A 24920-nucleotide genomic window follows, 5' to 3' on the forward strand; every position below is an offset into this window, starting at 1 on the left:
AGATCTTAAAGCATAATAATAGACACAGGTCACGAGTCCACAGCTGAGCTACCACCTGAAAAGTGTTATGTTCCTTGAAATAAATTACACATGGTGCATATAAAAAAAAAGACCCAGCAACACAACTGAGGACTTCAAGAATGGTGAACAATAGGTCTAAATAATTTAGAACAATATTTTACAGCTATATACACAAACATCCTTCCCTGGCCACACTCCACAGGCATGATTCTTCTTCTTCTCATTTTTACAAAACCCTGTGCCCCTTTCTCTCTTATGTTACAGGAATCCTCCCTAAAATGTGGTTCCATGTCCCAATGTATAAGAAGTGGTATTTTTAAAAAAGTAGACCAAGTAGAAATGGCAGTGATTACTCCCCACTATTCATTATTAATTATTCTTAATTAGTATTATTTCTTTGTTTACCCACACCCTCCCCCCCCCCCATTCTCTTCAGTATGAAAAAGTCAAAGCAATTAAAAAAATAGTGAGTTAAAAAGTGAAATGATGATATTCAATCTACAATCTTGCTCTGCACCTTTGGTTCTTCACATGGGAAAGCAGGAAAAACAACCAAAAAAAAGGGGGGGGGGGTACCCAAAAAAACCCAGAGAAGTCCCCAAGTCCTTGGCTGATTGGAAAGGTTTTTTTTTACCTCGAGTTTCCAAACATCAGTTGGTTTTGGGGTTTTTTTTTGCTATTAAAACACACCCTCCCCCCCCAAGGAAAAAAAAACAAGCAGGGATTGTCTGCAGAGCTGGATGTCCTGGGGTTTTTTAATGGGTAACAACTCTGGAGAGAAGAGAAAAAGGGAACAGGTGGGTGGGAGAAGGTGAAAAGGCCCAGGTGGGTTCATTTTGGTTTCAACCCAAACTGAGTCAAAGGAAAAACAGGGGGATGGGGGGGGAAGAAAGGAAGAGGAGCCTGACACCAAATGTGCACAAACCAACACAAAAGATGCATCTCCCTCCAACCCTGATCAACCTCAGTGCCTGCAAAGCTGCTCCAGCTCATTAGACACCTCCAGAATTAGCTTCTTACAAGAGAAATTATCTTTGCTTAGACTCTTAGGAAACCCTGATATGAAACGTTCCTGGAACAGTCACAGAAATCAGAATGGAAATGTCAAGCCACCAAATCAATTTCTAGGACACACACACACAAAACCAAACATAAAATCATTTGCTTTTAGTATTTAAAGCTCTGTGCTTCTGTGCATGGAGGTGTGTACAGCAGAGGGGAAGGTCAGCAAAATACCTCAAGCTTTTCTACATGACATGAGAGAAATCAAACATGAAAACACCACGTAGGTGTAGGCAGGAAAACTGTCACACCAACTCCCAGCTGCCATTTGTTGTTGTTGTTTCATGTGATGGGACAATCAATGTCATTAAAAAAGGTATCAAAAGGCCAATGATGGTTATTTGGGTGAATTTGGCACAAGAAAAGTCCAGTTGGGTAGAGGATCTGGGTAGAGATCCAGTTGTAGAGGATCCTGGTTGGGTTTGGGTGGATCCTGGTTGGGTTTGAGTGGATCCTGGTTGGGTTACAGTGGATCCTGGTTGGGTTACAGTGGATCCCAGGAATTACTGGGGCTGGCTGAGGATTTGAACACCCCAGTGGCAGGGAGGGGGTTGGGCAGGGATGAGGTCCCAACACCCCAGTGCTGCCACTGCACCGTGGCTCTGTCACCCAGCAGCTTTTCCTACCTGCTTCACTCCTGGCCCTGTAGACTGAACAACTCACCTCCTGCCAGCTCTTCAGCAAGACACATTCAGAAAGAAGCTGGGCAGGCTTTTTTTGGCACATTTCAGGGTACTTGGAGGAGTGATGAGCTGCTGGGAACGTTCCCCCAGCCGCTCAGCGCACGACACCATCCACTCCACCCGTGGAGGAGGAGGAGACCTGGCTCCAGGTCTGGAGGAAAAGGAGGAGCAGGCACCCTGAGGCCTCACAGGTAAGAGGAGGTGAGGAAGGGGTGATCCCCCCTCACTCTGCTCAGGTGGACCATGGCTCGGTCGTAGGCCACCTGCACAGACTTGCGGATGCTGGTTTTTCTGCCTTCCATCATCTTCAGCTTGTCCACCGTGTCATCCACGCCCAAGGGATAGACTTTGTCACGGGGAAGCCACTGCCTGCAGGGGAGAGGAGAGCACAGGGCAACTGGCTGCTCAATCTGCTGCTGGTTTCAAGTCAAATCCTCTCTTAACTCGCTGCAGGTTTTGGCTACGGAATCAGATCTTTGCGTGCCCCAGGTTTTTGTGGTGATGTGACCCCTTGGGTGAAGGACACTGGGCTGTTCCCTATGGAATTGGAGCAGCTGGATGTGATGCTCTTGGGCCAGGGAAAAGCTGGGCTGGCTTCCTCATTTAGACTCTGGCTTAAGTTCTCCAATGTACATGTAACATCATCATCACCCCTGGACACTCCCAGCACCACGGGTGACTTTAAACCTTCCCGCACTCACCACAGGCCCTCACCTGCCTCCACACACTCACCAGGTTCTCTTGTTGTCAAAGAAAAGGACCAGGAAGAGCTTTTCTCCTGCCTCTGTCTGCCTCTGCTCCCCCAGCTTCAACACATCCACGGGTGGGACTGGGATGGGGACTCCATTGTGGAGCAAACCCTCGCGCGGCATCTTGGGATCGATGATCTGGTGACACAGGGAAAGGAGATTTAGGCACTTCCAGTGCTGCAGAAAAATGCTTTCTCCACCTCCCCCAGTTCTTTCAGTCTAGCCAAGCTAAGCAATTAAAATGTACTTAGGATGGGAAAGGAAAATTGAGCAATGATCACTTTCCCCACAGCTGCAGAGTGAGCAGGAGAGGGAAGATCCCCTCCTGTCCCCGAGAGACCCATGTTTTATGAATCCTCTGCAACAATGAGGAAAACTAACTGTGCAAAAGGGGGAAAAAACCAAAACAAGCCCATCTTGCAGGATTTTGGGACGTTTTCTGTCTGGTTCCACTAGATTCTAGCACTGTGTTGTGGGCTCCCTGCTCTGTGGGGAGAGGCTGAGGAGCAAAGGGCACTTACCAAGGCAGGGTAGGAGGGGTAGCCACGGCACTTGGCCCACACCAGCTCCAGGGGCTCCAGCTCAGCCTGATTCTCGTAGGACATCAGGAGAGTCCTGCCTAAGGGACAGAAGGAGACATGGATTAGGAGGGTGAGTCCTGGCAAGGGGCTCAAGACACACATCTCATCTGCAGGAAGCTTATGATAAATTTGGGAGGTGCAGCACGACTCAGCCCGGCCACGGGGAGTGTCCAGTCATGGTCTGCACCAAGACAGAGCCACAGGCTCCTAAACCAGGGGTCTAAGTCCACGCATGGAGCTCCAGATGAACTCTTAAACATGGGAATATTCATCAGCTTCTAAAGGAGGGTGGCAGGAGGATGGGGCCAGGGATCCTAAAGATCATCTAGATCCACCCCCTAAATGGGCAGGAACACATCCCACCAGCCCAGGTTGCTCCAAGCCCCATCCAAGGAGGAGAATTTCCTCCTCATGTCCAACCTCCATCTCCCTCTTCCACTTTTCATCCATCCCCTTCATCCCACCCCTTCCTGCCCTTGTCCCAAGTCCCTCCCCAGCTTTCCTGGAGCCCCTTCAGGCACTGGAAGGTGCTCTAAGGTCTCCCTGGAGCCTTCTCTTCTCCAGGCTGGACAATCCAACTCTCAGCCTGCTTTAAAGGACTTTTGATCTTAAAGGTCTTTTCCAACTAAATTGATTCTATAACACCCAGGCAGGTCAGTGCTCTGATTTTATGAGCTGAATAGTTCTCACAGGACTGGTCCCTGACTGGTTCCCCTGGTGCAGAGGATCTGTCAGTGTGGTGGGACCAAGAGCAGGGTGTTCCCCAAAGCTGCTCTGCAGCTGTTCTCACCTGAGCTGCTGAAATCAGAGTCTCCATTCACACCTTCCAAGAAGGGCACCCGAGACAGAGCTGGTTTCCCTCGACTCCTCTTGGGGGGCATCAAACCACTGTTAGAAAGATATGGAAAAGTTGGGGAGAAAACAGATTAGCCTTGAAATATTGGGTAATTACTGTACTGGTGCATGGTTGACATGAGAAGAACACTGAACACTTCAGCAAAACACCTTGAGTACATCTCTGCTGGCGCATGGACACTGGACATCACCCCAGCTTTGCCATGAGCACAGATTTCTCTAGTGATGGGTCATCAAAGACAAGCAGGGGGCCTGGCAAGTTCAAGGCACTGAAAATATTACTAAGAACATCAACTAAGAAAGTCTTGCTTCTGCCTGTCCTGGATGACCTCACCCATCAAGGTCAAATAGGGAAGATTGAGGTTGGACATGAGGAGGGAATTCTTGGCTGTGAGGGTGGGGAGAGCCTGGCCCAGGTTGCCCAGGGAAGCTGTGGCTGCCCCATCCCTGGCAGTGTTGAAGGGCAGGTTGGATGGGGCTTGGAGCAGCCTGGGCTGGTGGGAGGTGTCCCTGCCCATGCAGGGGGTTGGATCTAGATGACCTTTGAGGTCCCACCAGCCCAAACCATCCCATGATACCCATTTACTTGAAAAATCAAAGACGGAACCTGAGCAGCTTTTTATCTTCAGGGTCAGGACACATAATAAGTACCAGTTTGAGGAGGTTTTGACAAAGAAGTCAAAAGATAAAAGCAGGCAGATGAAACCAGACACAGAAGGTGTTCTGGGGAACAGTTCAGCAGGAGATACTCACCTGCAGGCTTCAAACACCAGGCCACCTCCCCTGCCAGAGCCACACTCCGAGTCAGAGCCACTTTCTCCGTGCTTGGTGAAACCATTTGTCACTCCTGCCCAGGGGACAAACAAGAATCAGCCCAAAGCAGCAGCAGCAACAACACACAGAGATGCTACCAAGGCTCAGGGAAGGTCACTGTCCCACCACTGCCAGCCACCAAGATGCTGAGCACTTCAATCAGAGAGTTCAATGCAGAGTTCCCCAGACTCAGCTGCAACCAAAAGGGGACTGATCCCAGGTATTTCTACCCACAACACATGAAATATTAGGTTGTCCCTGAAGAAGGAAGTGCTGGAGAAGTGCCTGGGCATGGAACAGGAGAGCTCCATGCAGCACCCAGCTTGCTGGGCAAAGCCACAGGCCAGGAAATGAACCACGTGCTCATCTGGCTTCAAATGTTATTGGAAAAGGCACGGAGGCTTCATGCTGACCCCCATGGACTTCCCCTGCCTCAGCCCAGGCCTGGCTGCAGGGCAGGTCCATGGATCCCAACAGGAGATTTCCCAGTGCATGGAGCAGACACTGAGGAAGCCAGTTCCCCCTGGGCAGAAGCTGGTTCCCCAGCACACTCCTCTCTGGCTGGTACCAGTGTCACTGTAGCTGTAAGTGGGATACATCACTTCTTTGCCCTGGATGCCAACTGAGCTGGAAATCTTCCAGGTTTCCTGCTCTGTGCACCAGAGGGACACCCACACGGAGAGCTGGGATCACCTCCAAGTTTAGACAAGTTCCACAACCAGAGACAGGCAGAGGTGGACAGGGAATGACCCCCCAGGAGCATCCCCAAGCCCAGAGCAGATGACCACTGCCTTCCCCACCCAGGGATCCATGACCCCCACACTCCCTGTGGAAAAGCCCACCAGCCATCCAGAGGGCACATCCATGCCAAAGCCACTATTGTTTTCCCAGCTGGAACAGCCACAGGGAGAACGTTTCTGGGAAACACCTTGTTCTGACAGTCCTGATCATGCTGACCTGCCCCTGCTGTGCAAACCAGGCACTCCCTCCACTGAGGAGACATCCATTGTGTTGGGAACAGCAAAAGCAGCTGGATCCCAAAAGCAGGGCTGCAACTGGCAGGGAAAAAAACACCTGGGCTGCTTCAGCACAGGAAAAATGTCACTGCCCAGTGATTTATCCATGATTTTCCAGCACCCTGCCTTTATTTTTCCTTTTTTAATTTCAGCCTCTCATTCTGACCTGTACCCTTGAGGACAACTCCCTTCTGCTTTAATTACTGGCAGATGATGATGGTGAGTCCCTCAACCCTCTGCCCTTCTTTGGAGAAGCCATTTGTGTTTCATCTAACCTGTTCTGGTAAGACAATCCCCATCTCCATCATCATCACAGAATGGTTGGGGTTGGAAGGGACCTTCAAGATCCAGTCCAAACCCCCTGCATGGGCAGGGACACCTCCCACCAGCCCAGGCTGCTCCAAGCCCCATCCAACCTGCCCTTCAACACTGCCAGAGATGGGGCAGCCACAGCTTCCCTGGGCAACCTGGGCCAGGGTCTCACCACCCTCACACCAAAGAATTTCCTCCTCATGGCCAACCTCAATCTCCTCTCCCACTTTTCATCCATCCCCCTCATCCCATCCCTCCCTGCCCTTGTCCCAAGCCCCTCCCCAGCTTTCCTGGAGCCCCTTCAGGCACTGGAAGGTGCTCTAAGGTCTCCCTGGAGCCTTCTCTTCTCCAGGCTGAACACCCCAACTCTCCCAGCCTGTCTCCAGAGCAGAGCTGCTCCAGCCCAAGGATCATCTGCAATTGCTTTCCTCACACTCTCAATTTGCTCATGACCTTCCAACAGTCAAAACAGCTTTAAGATAAGATTTGAGGTGTAGGCCAAGTCAAGCCTTACAGATGGGAACTGTCCCACAGTGGCTGTTAATACAGAATTAAAAATCAATCACACTCCTGTCACTCAGGTGTTCCGTTTCGCCTTGAGTCTTTCCAAATTTCATCACAGCTGCTCATTCTCGTTTGCAGGTCTAATTTGAAAAGGAACCTAATTTTATTTAAACCCCAGACCTGATTTAAAAGGAATGTTTAAACATCTCCTCTTACATGGGTGCTGTGTCCCTGGTCCACTGCACACTTCCAACCCAATGCACCACTTCTGTAGCTGGAAATTCTTGCTCCTAAGAGTGTCCAAGCAAACACAAACCCTTCCATGAGGGTGAAGCTGTGGCTGCCCCATCCCTGGCAGTGTTGAAGGGCAGGTTGGATGGGGCTTGGAGCAACCTGGGCTGGTGGGAGGTGTCCCTGCCCATGCAGGCGGGTGGGACTGGATGGACTCAAAGGTCCCTTCCAACCCAAAGCACCCCATGATTCTATGCCATGATTCCCTGCACGACTTCAGGAACATGTAGCAGAGATGAAGCTTTCACCAGACACACCTGGTCACGAGGACCATGTCTTGTGAGTTTCAGGTGAGTAGTTTGGACACAGGCATCTTCACCCAGCCCCAGGATTCCCACTCTCTCAGCTCGACCTCGCAGTTCCCAGAAGGAAGACAAATCCTAAGGAATTACCTCTCTGTCCTGCCTGCCTGGGCGACCTCTCCCCGTCGCTCTCGCTGCAGGTCCCGCTCCGCAGCCGCTTCCGAGCCTGAGGGCGGGAAGGTGAAAGCTGCCCGGCCTGCCCGTGGCCCTCCCCGTTCTCCAGGGAACAGTCCAGGCCTCTCTGCAGCTTCACCCCATTCTTAGCTTTCCTAAAAAGGACAGATGTCCTTCGGCCCACGCCGCTGAAGGGGGGGCTGGCCGGGGTGCCCGCGGGTGGCAAGGCCAGCCCGTTGAGGCCGTTGTCGCTGAGCAGGCGCTGGAAGGCCTGGCTCTCCCGTTGCAGGGCCTTCTTGTCAAAGAGGTCCCTGTCTGGCATCACCTTCTTCTGCAGCTGATTCAAGGACTTGCTTTCACTGATGGGTTTGAGGGTTGGAGGGTCCTGGAGAGAGTCCAGCTCTGAGAGGGATGGTGCGGGTCCTGTGGGTTCCAGGGTGGGAGGCTGAGGGGGTTTGGCATCATCTGTTAAAGGAACAAAGAATCTGCTTGAGCATTTCAGGAAGTTATTCCCCAAAACTACCAGCAGCCATTCCCATCTTTCACTAGGGCCATGGACAGGAGAAACAGCAGGTCTCGACTGCTGACATGCACTAGGAGTCACAGAATCATTTGGGTTGGAAGGGACCACTGAAGATCATCCAGTGCAACCCCCTGCTACAGCAGGGTCACCTACAGTAGATCCCACAGGAACACATCCAGATGCATTTGGAATGTCTCCAGAGGAGACTCCACAAGCTCTCTGGCCTGTTCCAGGGCTCTGTTACTCTCCCAGTAAAGAAGATTTTCCTTATGCTTAACATGAACCTCCTGTGCTCCAGCTTCTGCTCATTGCCCCTTGTCCTGTCACCGGACAATACGGGAAAGAGACAGAAAGGAGACCTGGAGCTAAAACCCTTCTGCAGCCTCTCACCTTTATTCTCTTCCTCGTCCCCTTCCCTCGATGCTTTATCCAGCCCCCCCTCCTGGGGCACAGGCTCCCCATTGGGATTGGTCTTGTTCTGCTGCTGGGCCAGTTTCTGCCGAATGGAGTTGATTTCCCGTCTCAGGAGCCGGATGCGCCGCGTCCGGGCGCCGCTGGACCTCATGGTGCTCACCATGTCCAGCTTCTCCAGCAGCTCCTTCAGCTGGGCCTCCAAGGAGAGGTGAGCCCGGTTCTCCGGGAGGAGGATGTTATCCACTGCATCAAAAGAGAGTGTGACAGTGAAGGGAAGGAGCAAGGCTTCCTGGAGAAGCATTTTGGGCTCACTGCCATGCCTCCTTCCCACTGCTTGAACAATTTCAGTTCATGGATTTAGGAATTAACCTTGGAGCTCAGAGTTCCCTCCTTTGGGTAAAGAGCAGCTGATTTAACCTGCACTGCTCTCCAGTCCCTGTTACTGTCCCAGGGCAACAGTGACAGGGCTGCACCCACAGCCCAAGCCCTGGGCAGAAACCTAATTCATTGTCAGATGAAACAACAAAATCAGAGCACAAAACAGAACATGTTTGCCCTTCCTCTGGCTCTGCTGATGGGCTGGAATCCAAGAGTGCAGGGCAGAGAGCTGATGGCTGGGCTGTCCTACACCAAGAGGAATTTCCCAACAGACTGTCTGTATCCCAGAGGGCTGCAATATTTAGGAATCACACCACGAGCTCTGCTGGGTGGCAGCAGTGCTCTATACTGAGGTTAGCCAGGTTATCCAGCCAGTGCTTTGGAGCTGCAGCTCAGGACCAGCTGTGGGAGTGGATGGGCTCTTGTTGTGAATGGAAAGGCTTGGTTGGAAGGACTGTCTCCCCCTCAGACCTCAGTGCTCCACACCTAACCAACCCTGCTGCTCTCTACCCATTTACAATGAAATGTGCTTTCCTCAGAGCAAAAGTCCTAAATCCACCTTTGCACCATTCTCTCAAATACCAAGTTTTACTACAGCCATGGCACAAATCAATCAGTGTGGGCCCCCAGAGGCTCTTCAGGAGCAGACATGCACTAGGAGAGCTGGAGCTGAGCTGCACCTAGCTCCAAGGGCCTGGCTCACCTGAAACCATAGATTGTGTTGGGTTGGAAGTGACCATTAAAGCTCATCTGGTCCAGCCCCCCTACAATAAGCAGGGACATCTCCAACCAGACCACCTTGCTCAGAGCCCCATCAAGCCTCACCCTGAATGTCTCCAGGATGAGGTCCCCACCACCTCTCTAGGCAGCCTGTTCCACTGATCCACCACCCTCATATGAAAGAACTTTTTCCCAATGTCCAACCTCAATCTACCCTTTTCTAGCTTAAAACCATCACCCCTTGTCCTATCATTACATGTCCTGGTGAGCAGCTCTTCCCCAGCCTCCCTACAGGCCCCTTCAGGCACTGGAAGGTGCTCTAAGGTGCCCCCAGGGTCTTCTCTCTTCTCCAGGCTGAACAACCCCACCCCCCTCAGCCTGTCTTCATCAGAGAGAGAGAAATCCCACTCTGAGGGCCCGAAAGAGTGAGATCCATGCTTAGGTATTTAGATGGAGAGAAATATTCCTTCATGCTGAACAACCTCTACAATTTTCCCACGGGTCGAGCAACACGCCCCGAAGGAAGAAAACAAACCCGCCATCTGCCCAGAAACAACCCAACCAAAAACTGAACAACCACTCACCATCCTCCCAAGAAAAGCGGTAAAAGTCCTCGGTTTTGGGTGACTCGGGCAGGTGAACCCCCACATCAGTGTCAAAGCCAATGTTCTCAGCCTGCCTCCGGGCATGGCGCAAAACGGCTCCTCCGAGGTCCCTGAGCCGGACAGCTGCTCGGTGGAAAATCGTGTCTTTAGCATTATACCTCATGCAGTTGGTAACTATAAGGTTAAAGTCTTCCTCAAACTCCTCCAGGGTTCGGTAGAGGTGGGACTCCAGCTTCCGCCTCATGGTGGAAAAATCCATTGGGTTGGAAATGAATTCCAGGTAATCTGGAACCTAAACATATAAAACCTGTACAATTACAAAAACCATTTACTAGCCAAACTGGAGCGCGTCCAGCACGAGAACTCCTAAAGCCCTTTCCACCAGCAAAGGGCAGAGCCAGCAGGTCCTTTCTATGTCACCCACTCCAAGTAGACACATCCTGGCTCTGCAAAACGTAACTGAGACGTGCTGAAGCTTCCAGAAAACAAACACCCTTTTTTGTTGTTGTTGTTGTTGCTTTGGCTTGGAAGGATAGCCACATGGTGAGTCCCCTTTGAGATATTCTTAGGTCCATCAGCAGTTTGGGACACAGAGCACTGGGACAAGCTGCCCAGAAAGGCTGTGGAGTCTCCTCTGGAGACATTCCAAACCCATCTGGACATGTTCCTATGGGATCTACTGTAGGTGAGACCCTGCTCTAGCAGGGGGTTGGACTAGATGATCTTCAGAGGTCCCTTCCAACCCCGAGGACTGTGTGACTCTGTGCTTCCAGGGGTAGGACAGCACATGGTGACAGCAGCATCTCACCTACAACCCATTAGATGCCTCTAGGAAAGAGACTTGCCTCGTTCAGGTTGACAGGCTCTGCAAAGATCTGGGCAGCATCCTTCTCCTGCAGCAGGTCCAGCGTTGTGCGCAGCAGCACGTTGAAAGGGGTCAGCTGCAGCTCCATGGCAGCCTGCTGCACCTTGACCTGGGAAGGGGACAACAGCCACGAGCAGTTAACAAGGAGAGTGTTGGCTCCCTCTGGTTTCACCCGAATCATCAACCCAGCTCTACTCAGTGGTGGAAACCACAGGTCATCACACCACTGCTCTGGAAGATCCACTGCTGAAGAACTCCTGGCAAGCACCTGGTGCTCCCCATGGGCAGGATCCAGATCCACAACCAGCCCTTTGCAGAGTGAAACTGCACAGCCCAGTCCTTCTGTATGGGGAACTCCTCTTTAGTCAATCTCATAAAGTCAAACCAAGAGCAAACCTCACAGAATTAAAAGATAATTACAACTAAAAATGAAAACAGGAAGAAGCTCTTCATGCTACATGATCCTGTCCAACTCCCAGCCTCAAGATATTATGATGCCAATTAGCAACATCAGAGAGAAGTTAAAAGTAGGCAGGTGTTTACATGAACAACACTACCCATCATCAGGCTGGAGAGCATCAACAAAGTAAGGTCTCACACTCCAAGGCAGAAGCCAAACAACAACAGTGATTTAAATGTTTGCAAATTCCTCACACAGCCTCTTACACCCTTTATGAAGCCTCCAACACTGATTTCAAGCAAACAAGTTGTAGCACTGGTTTGATCTCTTACACTGAAGCTCCAGTCAAAGGAGACTGGAGCAGGACTGAAGCGTTTATGTCTCCTTTAACTTTTTAAATTTCTTTGATCTTATAATCCCTCATTCTGTCATTAAATCAACCACTTCAGTAGCAAAGGAAAGCAAGGCTGTTTGCATAAAGTAAATCGTGTTTGAGGTGCTCAGCAACAAGACAGGATCAATAAGAGAATGAATGATGGCTGATATAAAGACCACACTTCTTGCCCAGAACAGAAAAGAACCCAAAAATTAAGGAATCAATTCAGGAGCCCTGAGCAGAAGGACAAGGAGCTCCTGGAGAGAGTCCAGAGGAGGCCTCAGAGATGATCCAAGGGCTGGAGCAGCTCTGCTCTGGAGACAGGCTGGGAGAGTTGGGGTGTTCAGCCTGGAGAAGAGAAGGCTCCAGGGAGACCTTAGAGCAGCTTCCAGTGCCTGAAGGGGCTCCAGGAAAGCTGGGGAGGGACATGGGACAACGGCAGGGAGTGAGAGGACAAGGGGGAATGGATGAAAACTGGAAGAGGGAGATTTAGGTCTTAAAGATCATCTAGATCTAACCCCCCTGCATGGGCAGGGACACCTCCCACCAGCCCAGGCTGCTCCAAGCCCCATCCAACCTGCCCTTCAACACTGCTAGGGATGGGGCAGCCACAGCTTCCCTGGGCAACCTGGGCCAGGGTCTCACCACCCTCACAGCAAAGAATTCCCTCCTCATCTCCAACCTCAAGCTTTCCTCTTCTAGTTTTAATTCATTCCCCCTCATCCTCTCACTCCCTGCCCTTGTCCCAAGTCCCTCCCCAGCTTTCCTGGAGCCCCTTCAGGCACTGGAAGGCCAAGCTCTCAGTTTCCCAGCACTCTGCAGCTCAACACTGGTTCTGAGGGGAGAAGCTGAGAAGCTCCAGCCTGTGACAGACACAGGGAGAGGTGGCTGCACATCCAAAAATCAGACTCTATGAAAAGAGGAAAAGGCTCAGGAAAAACTCTTTGAGTTCCTCCACTGCCTCCTGTAGTGCCTGCATGGGTCTGAAGCTCAGTGGAGCTCAGTTTACCCACCTGCTCCCGTTTGAGCTTCTCCCTCTTACGGATCAGCTCGATCAGCAGCCGCGCTCGCTCCAGGTCGTGCCGCAGTTTCTGCCAGTACTTCAGCTCCTCCTTCACTGCACTGGTCTTCTCATCCTGCTCCTTCTGCAAGACACAACAGTGGGGTGAGATGAAAAAAAACCCACAACTGTGGTTTCCTGGTTTCCTCCTCTTTCCAGGCATCCCCTGGGAGTTGCTCTCCTAGTCTTCCTGCTGTCTGCTTGCCTCTTTTCAGGCTACAAGCCCCTCCTTCCTACAGCTCACAGCTGTCTCACAAACACAGCATCTCTGGATTATGTTATCAGGGATGTTGGGATTAAATCACACTGCAGCTACACTCTGGGAACATGCTTCAGTGCATTCTCACTTAAACCCTCCCTGCTTTTACATCCAAGTTCACTACAGAGGCTGGAAACCCTTTCCCCTGGCTGCTGGGCATCTAAGAGGCAGCCCAAAGAGTTACAGCAGAAAGGGAAGGGAAAGCATAGGAGAAAAGAGCTGTTAATAATCCTCTTGGGAACCAAGAAGAAAGAGAACCAATCATGAGATTTAACAAGAAGAGATTGGCCAAAACACAAAGGAACAGTCAAGGCTGGGAGACGAGCTCACACCTTCCAAGATACAGTGGAGTGGCTTCATCATCCTCCCTCTCCTAAATCTGCAGCTCTTCACATGGTTCTGAGGAGCTAGCTGAAGTGCACACACTGTCACAGGACTGCCAAGAGAGGACACTTGCTTCACAAGATCTTGAAGGTTTGTATTTCTAGGACATTGAAAAACTTCCTGATGGTAAACTGCCAACTTAACACACCAAGGAAACGCTGCACTTCCCCAAGCTCCAGACTGATGGGTGGGAAAAAATTGTTTTATTAGTCACCCAGAGCAGTCTTCGTGCAAACCAGAAGCCTAAAAATTCCTCCAACTCCAGTAAAAATACATGTCCACAACGTGCACAATGTCTCCCAATGGGCTTGGGTGTTAGGAAGAATTTCTTCACCAAAAGGGTTATCAGGCATTGGAACAGGCTGCCCAGGGGTGGAGTCACCATCCCTGGAGGGATTTAGGAGTCATATAGACATAGTACTGAGGAATATGGTTTAAATGAGGACTTGTCTGTGTTAGGTTAACAGTTGGACTTCATCTTGAAGGTCTTTTCCAACCTAGGTGATTCTGTGACTGCTTCATTCCTTCACCAACCACTTCTTGTGCCAAACACCACGCTGTTTAACAGCATCCAGGTGCAGTGAGTCTGCAGGCCAGCTCAGAGGAGGAAGCAAAAGAGTCCAGAGCTGATGGTTATGTCTAAACTTCCATATGAATGTGCATGGGAGGGTCAGAAATGGAAGCTGCAGGAAGAATGACCCAAACTGGAATTTGGCCAGGACTCTGGAGCTAACACCCATTTTCTTGAGGGGACCTTTAATCACTCTTGAGGAACGTGGTTTTATGATTCATCTAAGGCATCAGTCCATGGAGGGCCCATCACACCTTTGCACAATCCCAGGTCTCCTGCCTCAGGGAGAAACCTCTTCCCTGCTGTCTCATCAACACCAACTCCAGTGGCATGATGGACATCCCACTGCTACACTAACTCAGCTCTTCAGGCACGAGCACCCCAAGAGGAGACCAAAGGACATTTCCATGAGGTCACCCTCTGATCCTTTCACCCTCCCTCCCTTTCCCAGCCACGTGTCAAGCACATCTCCCCCTGGAATGAGACGTGTGTGTCCCCTCCTGAGGTTCAGCTGAGGAGCAGTACCTGCTCGGCGCTCCGCTGGGACTGGAGGTGCGAGTGCAGGCGCCGGATCAGGGGCACCCCGTTCCTGGCCTGCCGCTTCAGCAGCCAGTAGTTGTGGAGCCTCTGCATGAACTGGTTCTTCCTCTGGAAGGAGAGGCCACTGCAGATTTTGTTCAGCCTGAAGGAAGCAAAAGAGGTGTCAGGGAGCCAACTGCAACTCCAGCGTGACCCTGGCGATGCCTCAGGTTTCTCAAGGTAGCTCTGAGGTGCTGTGTCAAGGCAGGCCCTGAATGACACACCCACCTGGTCCCATCATGAAGACCTTGAGCCCATCATGAATACATTCACCTCTACTTTTCACAATGTATCCCAATTTTAATAGCAGCTCAGCTGGAGGTTCTCACCAAGCACCTGTCCCAGCACAGTCAGAGCACACAACCACCAATTCAGCTCAGAGGCTCCACTTCATAGAATCAAGGGATGGTTTGGGTTGGAAAGGACCCTAAAGATCACCCATTTCCAACCCCCTGCATGGGCAGGGACACCTCCCACCAGCCCAGGCTGCTCCAAGCCCCATCCAACCTGCCCTTCAACACTGCCAGGGATGGGGCAGCCACAGCTTCTCTGGGCAACCTGGGCCAGGGTCTCACCACCCTCACACCGAAGAATTTCCTCCTCATCTCCAACCTCAATCTCTCTCTTCCACTTTTCATCCATCCCCCTCATCCCATCCCTCCCTGCCCTTGTCCCAAGCCCCTCCCCAGCTTTCCTGGAGCCTCTTCAGGCACTGGAAGGTGCTCTAAGGTCTCTCTGGAGCCTTCTCTTCTCCAGCCTGAACACCCCAACTCTCCCAGCCTGTCTCCGGAGCAGAGCTGCTCCAGCCCTCCCATCATCTCTGAGGTCTCCTCTGGACTCTCTCCAGGAGCTCCATGTGCTTCTTATGCTGGTGGGTATTTCAAAATACGGGGGGGCAGTATGTTGGGAAGTATTTAAAAACTACTTTCAGTGTCAGGAACTTTCCTGGGGGTCATTTAGATCTGATGTTATTGAGCTGCAGCCTGGGAAAATAATGTGGCAAGAGCCCAAGAATGATATAGCACCTATTTCAATCTATCCAAACCATTCACTGGATTAAATGTGGTGCATTATCAGCAGCTTTCTAAAGCTTATCTGTTAAAATACCAGTGTCACATCACCACACTCCCTCAGGCACCAAATGAAAATTCAGCACTACCTAGTTTTGCACAAGAGAGGAAAAAAAAAGACACAGCCAAACTCAGAGCTGCCTGCAACCCTGACAAGTTTGACACGCTCTGTGATGGAAGAGGGAATTAAGAACCCATGAAATGAGATTAAAAAAGCATTTAACAGCAGGATGACCCCTCCCTGCCTGCCAATTTGAAGTATTTTAAAAACACCTTCAGAGCCAACTGTGTAAATTCAGAGGCTAGATGGGTGCTTGGCTTCTAGGGACTATCATGGATTCTGTCACCCATTTTGGGAGAGGTGTCTGGCAAGGCAGGAAAACCAGAGTGTGCCAGTGACACTGGGCAGGGAGGATTCTGGAGAGCACGCTCTGAACGCTGTTACTGCCAGGTCCTGACTGAAGATTCAGTGTTTCCAAGATCAAGGAGAGGGACCAAGCCCTCAGAACAGACCCTGCCCAGCTGTCCAGCTCCTGCCTACCCACCTGCAACACTCACCTGTAAGAGGGGATTTGTGCAACTGTCACCATGGGCACAGACGAACGCTCGTTGGTCACATCACCAGGCTCCTTTTTGATCTTCTGCTTCAATTTCACTTGGTTCTTTTTCAGAGACCCTTTGGGAGGGCCCAAATTGGCTTCCTCCTCTTTCTCCTCCTTCACAGTGTCCTCCTGCCCCTCACCATTAGGAGCTGGAGACCCTTTTTTCAACATCCCAGGCGGGGAATGACTCCCACAATAGGCAGTCTTGCGCACGGTGAACGTCGTGCCGTTGATGCTGGTTTCCCTCATGGGTTCAATCTTCATGAAGAGACCAGCCCGCTGGGCACAGGTGACATGGAAGGCAGTGTAACAGTTCACCTTGTGGCACTGGATGGCAGCTCCCATGCCTTTCTGCTTGCAGATATAGCACGTGAGCTTCCACCGAGCCGGGGGGATGTTATTTATCCCTTCAATGGGCTCCAGGAACACAGTGTTTGCAAAGCAGACCTCTGGGATCCAGATGGCACAAACCACGTGAGCCCAGCGGCCGTCGCTGGTCTGCTTGAAGGCTCCTCCTTTGTTGGGGCAAAGGACACAATCCACAGGGCGAGAAGGGGACTGCAAGCAGCAGCGACAAAGCCACTGCCCCTCGGGGATGTAGGGGACGCCGTAACACTCCTGGTGCACGGCCAGATTGCAGATATCACAGAAGAGGATGACATTGCTGTTGTGACACTCATCATCCATGCAGACACAGCAGAAGGCATCCTCATCAATGAGGGATTGCTGAGCCCCGTTGTTCCGGCTCTCGAGGTACGACTCCTTTTCCAACCTGTCCACCAGCAGCTCAAAAGTGTCAGCAGAAACTGATCCATAACCATCGTCCCTTCTCTTCTCATTGACCATTTCCAGCCACGCCAGGTCCTCCTCGTCCATGTCATACTCCACCTCTACATCGAGGTCCTCAGGAGGCTTTTCAATGTACCTGTAGTAGGCAGCAGGCAGAGGAGGAGCATCTGGCTGGCTGAAGGAGTCCACCAGTCGGAAGCTGGGCTGGGGTAAGTGTAAAGATATCCCTGGCACGTGTTTGGAGCAGGACTCCTTCTTCTTGCCTTTGGAAGGCGTTTTCTTAGATCTGGAAGGGAAAAGGGGCTGCTCGCTGTTCTCCTTGTTGCTGTTGCACTCTGTGATGTCCTGGGCAGTCAGCTCGTCCTCCGTGATGATCTTCAAGGGGTCGTAGATGCCGATGCGGTGCAGCCGCCCCTCGATGTCCACCTCCACCATCCGCTGGGCCTGCGCGTACGTCAGGGTCTCCCGGCTGGGTGAGCACTTGAGGCTGTAGGGAGAGGGGGAACGTCTCCCCCCCAGGGGCTGCCGGGACCTCCTCCGAGGCTTCCTCATGGCTGCGCTCCAGGGAGCCTGCAGCAAACCAGGAGAGAGGGCAGGGTAAGGCCAGGAGACAAGCAAGGAGCTCAGAAACAGCGCTGCAGGGCAGCAACACTCCTACTGGAGACTCCACCATTTACTGAGGCCTCTTCACTTTCTTATACAGAAGCAGGTATGGACAGATCAACCCAGCCCACAGCACCCTCCAGCCTGCTCTGTTCCCATGCCAGGATACACCTAGAACCACAGAAGGGTTAAGGTTGGAAGGGACCTTAAAGATCACCAGGTTCCAACCTCCCTGCTATGAGCAGGGACACCTCCCACCAGACCAGGCTGCTCAAGCCTCATCAACCTCCAGGGATGGGGCTTCCACAATCTCCCTGGGCAACCTGTTCCAGGACCTTGCTACCCTCATGGTGAAGAATTTCTTCCTAATACCTGACCTAAATCTCCCCTCTTTCAGTTTAAAACCATCACCCCTTGTTCTATCACTGTCTTCTCTGGTGAAAAGCCCCCCCCCAGCTTTCCTGAAGCCCCTTCAGGTACTGGAATATAAACACCCCCACACCACCAGGGAAGAGCTGGAATATATTTTCCAGGATAGCATCCACCCAGTTTGTTGTGCATCCAGCTCAGCAAACCACTCAGATCCCCCAAAACTCAAAGCAGCACTTGTCCCATCTGCCTGCTCCACTCACACAAGCCAAGGAGTTCCCTGTTGTTTTGCCAATGGCTTTTCTTTTATACCCCCAACAGCATATGAAATGTTTTCCAGATGGAAAGGAAAGCCCTGTTCCTGCCCTGTGAAAGCAGTTTCCAGTTTCTTTTTGTCACTGAGCTCCAGATAAGAAAACTAGCAGTGCTCCTCCATTGCATATGCAAAAAGTCCTGTAAAGAAAAATCATCCTCCAGCTTTGCTCTCCCTTCTGTTCCTTGCACCACCCTCCAGTGTTGACTGAACAGACTGTGTCCTTCCCAACATGCAAAATGGGTCACAAAAGCCCAAACCAGAGCATGAACTGAGCAACCTAACAGGTGCTGGGAGTGCATCCCTTCTGCTCCTTGGTGGGATCCATAAGGAAGTGAAGGGGAACAAGCAGCATGGATCCAGATGGACTTACTAGTTTTGGCTCAGAGTTAGCCCCTCTGGAGCCACAATCCGTGTTCAGGCCCCTGAGCTGGTTCTGCATGGAGGGTCCAAAGGGGTCCGAGCAGCAAAGCAGCAGGAACAGCTTCTGGGCTGCACCAGGAACTGTGCAATGGTATTTGCTCAGAGCCTTAACTAAAAGCCCAGTCTGTGTCCTCACAAACTGCTAATCAGCAACCCAGATAATTATTTGAGAGTCAGTTCCTGACAGAAAGGAGGTGCCTGTCAAGGGGGAGTGGAACAGAAACCTGGAGCTGGTGAGGTGAACTGGGGAAGGATGGAGAGGCAGGGCAGGACCCTGGCCATCAGAGGAGGGAGGCAGAGAAAAGGGGGAGAGGAGAGGAAGCCAAGTGAGTAATGCCCATGAGAAGGGCAGCATCAGGGATGGGAACATGAGCTATGGGAAGAAAAGGGCTGAAACAGAAACAAGTTGAAAAGGAGACAAAGAAAAGCAAATGTGAAATCCTCCCGAGCAGATAAGTCAGCCCAGAGCTTATCTGTTGCTACACAGGGGCCTGAAACCAGCACCTCACACTTATTTAGAGCAAACCACACTGCCAGCCCCTTTCTGTGGGACCTGCAGACAAGAAAACACACTGCAAACCTATAATCTGTACTCAGCTGCTGCATTACTTCTGCTCTGTAGAGGACATAGGTCCACAAACTCAACTGTGTGTGTCAGAGCAAGCAGCAGCCCGCAGGACCAGGACCTACAAGTGCAGAGCTTATTCCAGAAAAGAACTAACAACTTCCAGGAGCAACACACTTTTCTTGAAAAGCCTGGCTCTGTGAACCGTGGGATTAAGCCACGACACAACGTGTGTCCTAAGAAACCAACAGGCTTTGGGACAAGTTTCCAAACTCCCCTCTGCATCCACAGAAATAAGCTGCAGATGCCAGTTTCTGTACACACACCAGTAAGGATGGAGCCTGTAAGCACAATTTCATCTCAGATGACAATTTCCACCTACAAATACAGGTACCACGGATTTCAGGACCTTTGCCTTAAAACTCTAAGCAGCCACTTGACCAGCAGACTGCAGAAGCCCAACTGATCTTGTCCCAGCTGAGCTCTGATGGCTTCAATCAGTGAGGAAAAAGGTTTTTAAAATAAGGGGATGAAGGCAACTTGGTCACCAAATGAAAGAAACAGAAAATCCTGCCATCAAACAGCCCTCTTATAATTCAGGAAGGTATGAACAGAGAAGGTATTGGAGGCAACAAGTCTTATATGCAAAAAGATACGGGAGGATAAAGTAATTAGCATGAGCTGACCACAGTCTTAATTAATTTTGTGTTCAGGAAAAGTGAGGTGTTAGCTGATTGCTGGGAGTGCTGAAGGACGAGCAAATTTCAGCAAAATCAGCACCTGAAGGGTTATTTTACCTGTTGATGGGGAAAACAAGGGTAGGTTCCTGTTGCTTTAGTGAAACAATCAATGTATTGTCTAGAGAAATTACCCGAAGTGGGCACCACAGCAACGCTCATTTGTAAAACAATTACTTAAGTGTTACGCAGAAGCATCTAAAGCAGCACGGAAACTGCTGCCAAGAAGAGCTGAGGACCTAGGACAAGGCATGCACCGGGATATTAGCAGAGAGACACAGCTACCCACCTCCAAAATACCTTGAAAGCAGCCCTGAAATGAACTCAGACACACTGAGCTGAACACCGCGACCTTGTCTGCAACAACAGAAACTCCTAAGCAGCAATCTAGGAATGTTTTGATCTCCTCGGCAAACTTGGAAAACACCTCCCAGGCACGGATAAAAAAGAATCCCTCTGCAAACAGCACCCGTGCAAGCTGAAATGCTGAAAGAGACTCGGTTTCAGTGGGGTTATGTGCTGTTTCAGCCCGTGCTGCTTCTGTCGCAGCACGGACAAAGGTTGCTGATGTGAAAGCAGAAAGTTCAAACAATCCTCTCGCCGTCCCACAGCGTGCTCAAGGCTTTCCAAAAACCTCCCATCGTCCATTTCCGCTGGGTATTGCGCCAGGAGCAGGGGGTGAGGTTCCTAGAGAGCACAACCGAGCAAACAACGTGGCTACAACTCACAAAGCCGCCGGGGATGAACTTAATTCCACCCCAGCAGCGGTTCAGTCCTCCCGAGTTTCACACCTGGGGGCCAGAGGTCTGCAAAAGCTGACCAAGAAAAACAAGCCCACCACCAGGAGACCTCAGCTTACTATCAAGAGGTTGAAAGCTCCGCTGGAAAAAAAAAAACAAACAGCAAACCTGGGGGAGCTCCACGTATTGGAAAAGATCACAATTTAGGCTCCTATTGTACGTGCAGCCAGAAAAAAATCCAGCAGAAGTGGATCCTCTAAAGGAAGGGCTACCCAGCACTGTGATGTACACCCACGCAACAGATCAGAGGCAGCCTCTCACACCACAGATCTCAGTCCCCTTCCCACCCCTCCTTCCCACCACAGTCTTTTCTTTCCAGCCTTTCCATGCTGAACAACCAAGGATTTTCTTTCCAGCACGTTTCTTTGCTAACCTGCAGAGGACACAAGGCTGGAGCTCAAGGCAGTGCTGCTGGGGGAGTTTCCTGGCTCTTTCCAACAAGGCTCGGGGATGCCAGTGAAGAGACAAGTCCCATGATGATGAAGACCTCCAGTGATGTGCAGTGAGGAGAAGGACACCTGGACCTTGGTGGGCAGCAGCAGATGGCAACAAGGTGGCTCCTGCTTCTCTCCAGCACACCGTGAGTTACCGGCAGTGGATACAGCCCTGAAAAGTTTGGGTTCTGCTGTTACTGGAGGCTGTCTCTCTCTGGTGCACCAAGTCAAACACAAGGTCTGGAGATGTTCCTCCTCATCGCCATCCCAAGCTGGCAGCCACGCAGCTCCAGGCAGGCACTTGTTCCTGTTCGTTGGGATTTAAAACCTCTTCCTGCGCAGCCAGGAACAGACACCTAGGGAGCTATTTAAGAAACTAATCCATAAAACAACGGCAACGGATGCCAGAGGAAAGAGACTGGGAACAGTTGCAACCCCCTTTCCACCTTGCTTTTGCCAACCACAAATGCCAAGCAAAGCTCCCGCTGCCCTCGCCAATGTCCCTGCCCCGTCTGTGTTTGCCATAGGCCCAGATTCCACCCCCGGGAGACCTGCCAAGGGCTCACACCCCTCATGCCCACCCTGACACCTGCAATGAAGTGTGTCAGTGCTCAGCAGAAGTTGTGGAAGAGCTGCTGACCCAGCACCTGCCCTGGCTCACGCAGAGATCTTTATCAACCCCCTGATATTTCTGTACTCAAGTCAAGCTGCGGCACGTGCAGGGAGGGTGCAAGGCATTACGGTCGGTCTGTGGAGGAAACTGAAGGTAAAAGTCTGGGCTGAGCAACAGGTTGTGCACGCCGTGAGTTGTGCCCGGCCTCAGCACCACTCAGAGGGAATGCAATGAGCTGTGTCTGGTCTCAGCACCACTCAGAGGGAACGCAATGAGTTGTGCCCAGCCACAGCACCACTCAGAGGGAATGCAATGAGCTGTGTCTGGCCTCAGCACTGCTCTGAGGGAATGCAATGAGCTGTGTCTGGTCTCAGCACCACTCAGAGGGAACGCAATGAGCTGTGTCTGGCCTCAGCACCGCTCTGAGGGAATGCAATGAGCTGTGCCCGGCCTCAGCACTGCTCTGAGGGAATGCAATGAGCTGCGTCTGGTCTCAGCACCACTCAGAGGGAACGCAATGAGCTGTGCCCGGCCTCAGCACCACTCAGAGGGAATGCAATGAGCTGTGTCTGGCCTCAACAGCAGCTGAGGAAACGCAATGAGCTGTGCCCGGCCTCAGCAGCAGCTGAGGGAACCATGACACAACACGGGCCACACCAGGTGCCATCCGGGCACTCCCTTCAGGAGCTCCTCAGTGCAGCGAGGGCCAGCGGGACCCCTGCAGCAGCCAGCGATCCGGGCCAAGGCACAGCGGGACCCCAGACCCAGACCGAGGGGCGGTGCGATGAGCTGCGCGGGGTCTCAGCCCCGGGGAGCGGAGTCTGAGGGGAGCGACGGAGGAGGGCGAGGGCGGGCGGAGCGCGGGCGGCGCGCGATCCTATTGGCTGCCGCCGCCGTCCATCCCGGCGCCGCCACCAATAGCAAAGCAAAGCCCCGCGGGTGTCCAGGCGGGCGCGCCCCGCCCCGCGCGGGCCAATGGGGAGGGAGAAGGTGGGCGGGGCCCCCGCGGGCGGCGCGGGGAGGGGGAGGCCAAGATGGCGGCGAGGGGGGGGCCCGGCGGACGCGGCGCTGCCCGTTCCCCGGCCCCCCGCGCTCTCCGCTGCCGTCCCCCGCTGGGCGAGGGGCCGCTCCCGGCAAGCGGGGATCCAGCAGGGGGGTGGGGGGGGGAGCCCGCAGGCTGCGGCGCGACCGCCTCCCTCCCCCGGCTTCTTCCCTCCCGCCCGGTCACCTTCCCGCGACCCCGGCGCGGGGTGTGCGAGGGAGGAGAGACCCCTGAGGGAAGGGAGCCGGCGCCTCCCGCGCAGCGCGTTACCTGCCCGCCTCAGCGGTGCTCTCCGCCGTTGCCGCCGCCGCCTTCTTTTTTTTTGTTGTTGTTTAGGGGGGGTGGGGTGGGGGGGGGAATTCGTGTGTGTGTTGGGTTTGTTGGGGTTTTTTTTTTGTGGCTTTTTTTTTTTTTTTAAATCCTCTTTCCGCCCTCCCCCCCTCCCCCTCCCCCCTCGGGGCGGACGGGCTCACCCAGCGGGAGGGGAGGGCACAAGATGTCGGGTCCGTCCGCGCCGCCACCGCCGCCTCCTCCTCCTCAGCGCCGCCTCCTCGTGCCGCCGTTTCAACCCCCCCCCCCCCCCCAACAACGACACCTTCAACCCCCCCCGTCCCCGTCCCGCCTTTCCCCGGGGGCCCCCGCTCGCTCCAGCGCCCCCGGTGCTGCGTGGAGGCGAAAAGGGAGCGGGGAGGGGGGGGGGGGGGAAGGACAAGACGCACAAGATGGAGGCGGCGGTGGCAGCGGGGCAGGCGGGGGAGGGGGCTCCGCGCTCCGCTCCCCCCCCCCCGGGCAGGGACCGCCCGCCCCCTGCCCACCCCCGGGGTGACGGGGGGGGGGGGGTCCCCTTCGTGGTGGCCGCAGGGCTGAGGTTTTGGGTCCCCTTGTGTCCCCCCCTTTGCCTCCCAGTTCCCCTGAGCTCAGGTACAGCCGTGGGGGTCTTTTTCTTCCCCCCCCCGGGCAGCCCTGGAAGGGGCAGCTCGGATCCTGATCGAGGTGGCTTCAGCCTGCACCCGCTTTTATGTTTTGTGGGTTTTTTTTGCAGGGGGCCCCCCAAAATGTGCGGGAGAATCGGGAGACACCAGGGTCTGACCGAGCCGCACCCCCCAGAGCCCGCTCACCGTGAGCCCGAACAAGCAACACCCAACAAAACGCTGGGAATAATAAGAGCCTGTATTTATTTTCCAGTCTTGATAACTCCAGCTGCGACGGGGTGGAAGGACGGCGAGAGAGGGACTGAGAGGAGCGAGCAAGGAAGTAAGTTGTGTTTGCAACAGATAAGCGGGGAGCTGGGAACTGCAGAGGCTCCTACGCTTCTTTTTTTATGGAGCAAACCACATATTTGGGCATATCTACACCCCCATCTCCCACTCAGATCGTGCAGGGTGTTGCGTAATGTTACCATCTGAATTTATGAAATTAAGCAAATTGTTTTCAAAGGGAAAAAAATAAAAATGAATGCTGTTTTCCTGCATTTACAGTCCCAGCTGTAGGTCTTTTGTGTCTGCGTGTGCATTTGCTGTGGAATCTGGGAGCAGCCAAACAGTCTGTGACAAGTCTGTTTTGGCAAGTCCTCAGGCTGGACCAGAGCTTTATGAAGCCTTAAAAACGTGGGAAAATGTTACCTAGTGCTGAACAATATCACATGTCAACCTCTGAGTACTCCTTTCTGTGTATAATTTTTCAAGCATCTGCTGTTAGCACATCAGAGCTCAAAAATAAATGAGAATACACTCTGTTCCTGTCCTGCATGAAACACAACCTGTCAAAAATTTAGAACTAAAGTCCCATTACTGGTTTACACAGGATCTCACCTGACCCCAAAAGAACAGCTGTGCCACAAGTACCCATGAATAAAAAGAAGTACAGATCCTTCTGAGAAGCAGAGAAGACAATTAAACAGTATTCAAATCATTTCAGTAACTGATGAGCAACTTCACTATCTCGTTTTCTTTATGAGAGAACCTAATTTTTATTTTAACAGCAGGCTTGCATATTTATTTATTTTTTTTCCTAGCACTTCAGTGTATTTTTTTTGTTTTATATATAACAAAGTTCTGCAAACTCATTTTGACCCCAGTTGGGAAACGGCTCTTGGATTCACCCTGGAATTGGCTTCTTATCAC

General features: G+C 52.3%; 2 protein-coding genes across 13 annotated transcripts in view; one reads left to right on the forward strand and one right to left on the reverse strand.

The window, feature by feature from the left end:
- BRPF3 (bromodomain and PHD finger containing 3) lies at positions 1-23357 on the reverse strand. Of its 8 annotated transcripts, XM_051639159.1 has the most exons (15): positions 23271-23351; positions 21082-21314; positions 20198-20394; positions 16066-17468; positions 14384-14540; positions 12598-12729; positions 10789-10917; positions 9923-10235; positions 8217-8483; positions 7280-7768; positions 4705-4798; positions 3887-3984; positions 3037-3134; positions 2499-2653; positions 1-2135 (listed from the first exon to the last, which is right to left on the reverse strand). In XM_051639159.1, the coding sequence occupies exons 4-15, from the start codon at positions 17448-17450 to the stop codon at positions 1952-1954; spliced, it is 3501 nt and encodes a 1166-aa protein (XP_051495119.1). In that variant the 5' UTR covers positions 17451-17468; positions 20198-20394; positions 21082-21314; positions 23271-23351; the 3' UTR covers positions 1-1951. The 8 variants fall into 8 exon arrangements, with proteins under 8 accessions (XP_051495119.1, XP_051495115.1, XP_051495113.1 ...); XM_051639155.1 differs by lacking the exon at positions 20198-20394 and having other exon boundaries at positions 23271-23357; XM_051639153.1 differs by lacking the exon at positions 20198-20394 and having other exon boundaries at positions 21082-21506; positions 23271-23285.
- The window catches only part of LOC127393808 (uncharacterized), a 22789-nt gene continuing 21225 nt past the window's right edge, over positions 23357-24920 (forward strand). For 4 of the 5 annotated variants that reach the window (XR_007891538.1, XM_051639290.1, XM_051639291.1 and 1 more), the window contains exon 1: positions 23357-24051. Coding sequence is in view for 3 of the 5 variants with exons in the window: in XM_051639290.1 (XP_051495250.1) it covers positions 23520-24051 (532 nt within the window). In the remaining 2 variants the exon portion in view is untranslated. The remainder of the gene's footprint in view (positions 24052-24920) is intronic. The other variant, XR_007891537.1, reaches the window with a different exon arrangement.

This window comes from Apus apus, chromosome 23 (assembly GCF_020740795.1).
Source record: "Apus apus isolate bApuApu2 chromosome 23, bApuApu2.pri.cur, whole genome shotgun sequence".
NCBI classification, from domain to species: Eukaryota; Metazoa; Chordata; class Aves; order Apodiformes; family Apodidae; genus Apus; species Apus apus.

Coding starts and splice junctions, on each gene's coding strand:
- BRPF3 (XM_051639155.1), bottom strand. CDS start 17,450: ATGAGGAAGCCTCGGAGGAGGTCCCGGCAGCCCCTGGGGGGGAGACGT. Junction 4,799..7,279: donor CAGGCAGGCAGGACAGAGAG/GTAATTCCTTAG, acceptor TCCCCTGGGCAG/GAGTGACAAATGGTTTCACC. Junction 2,136..2,498: donor TTTGACAACAAGAGAACCTG/GTGAGTGTGTGG, acceptor TCTCCCCTGCAG/GCAGTGGCTTCCCCGTGACA.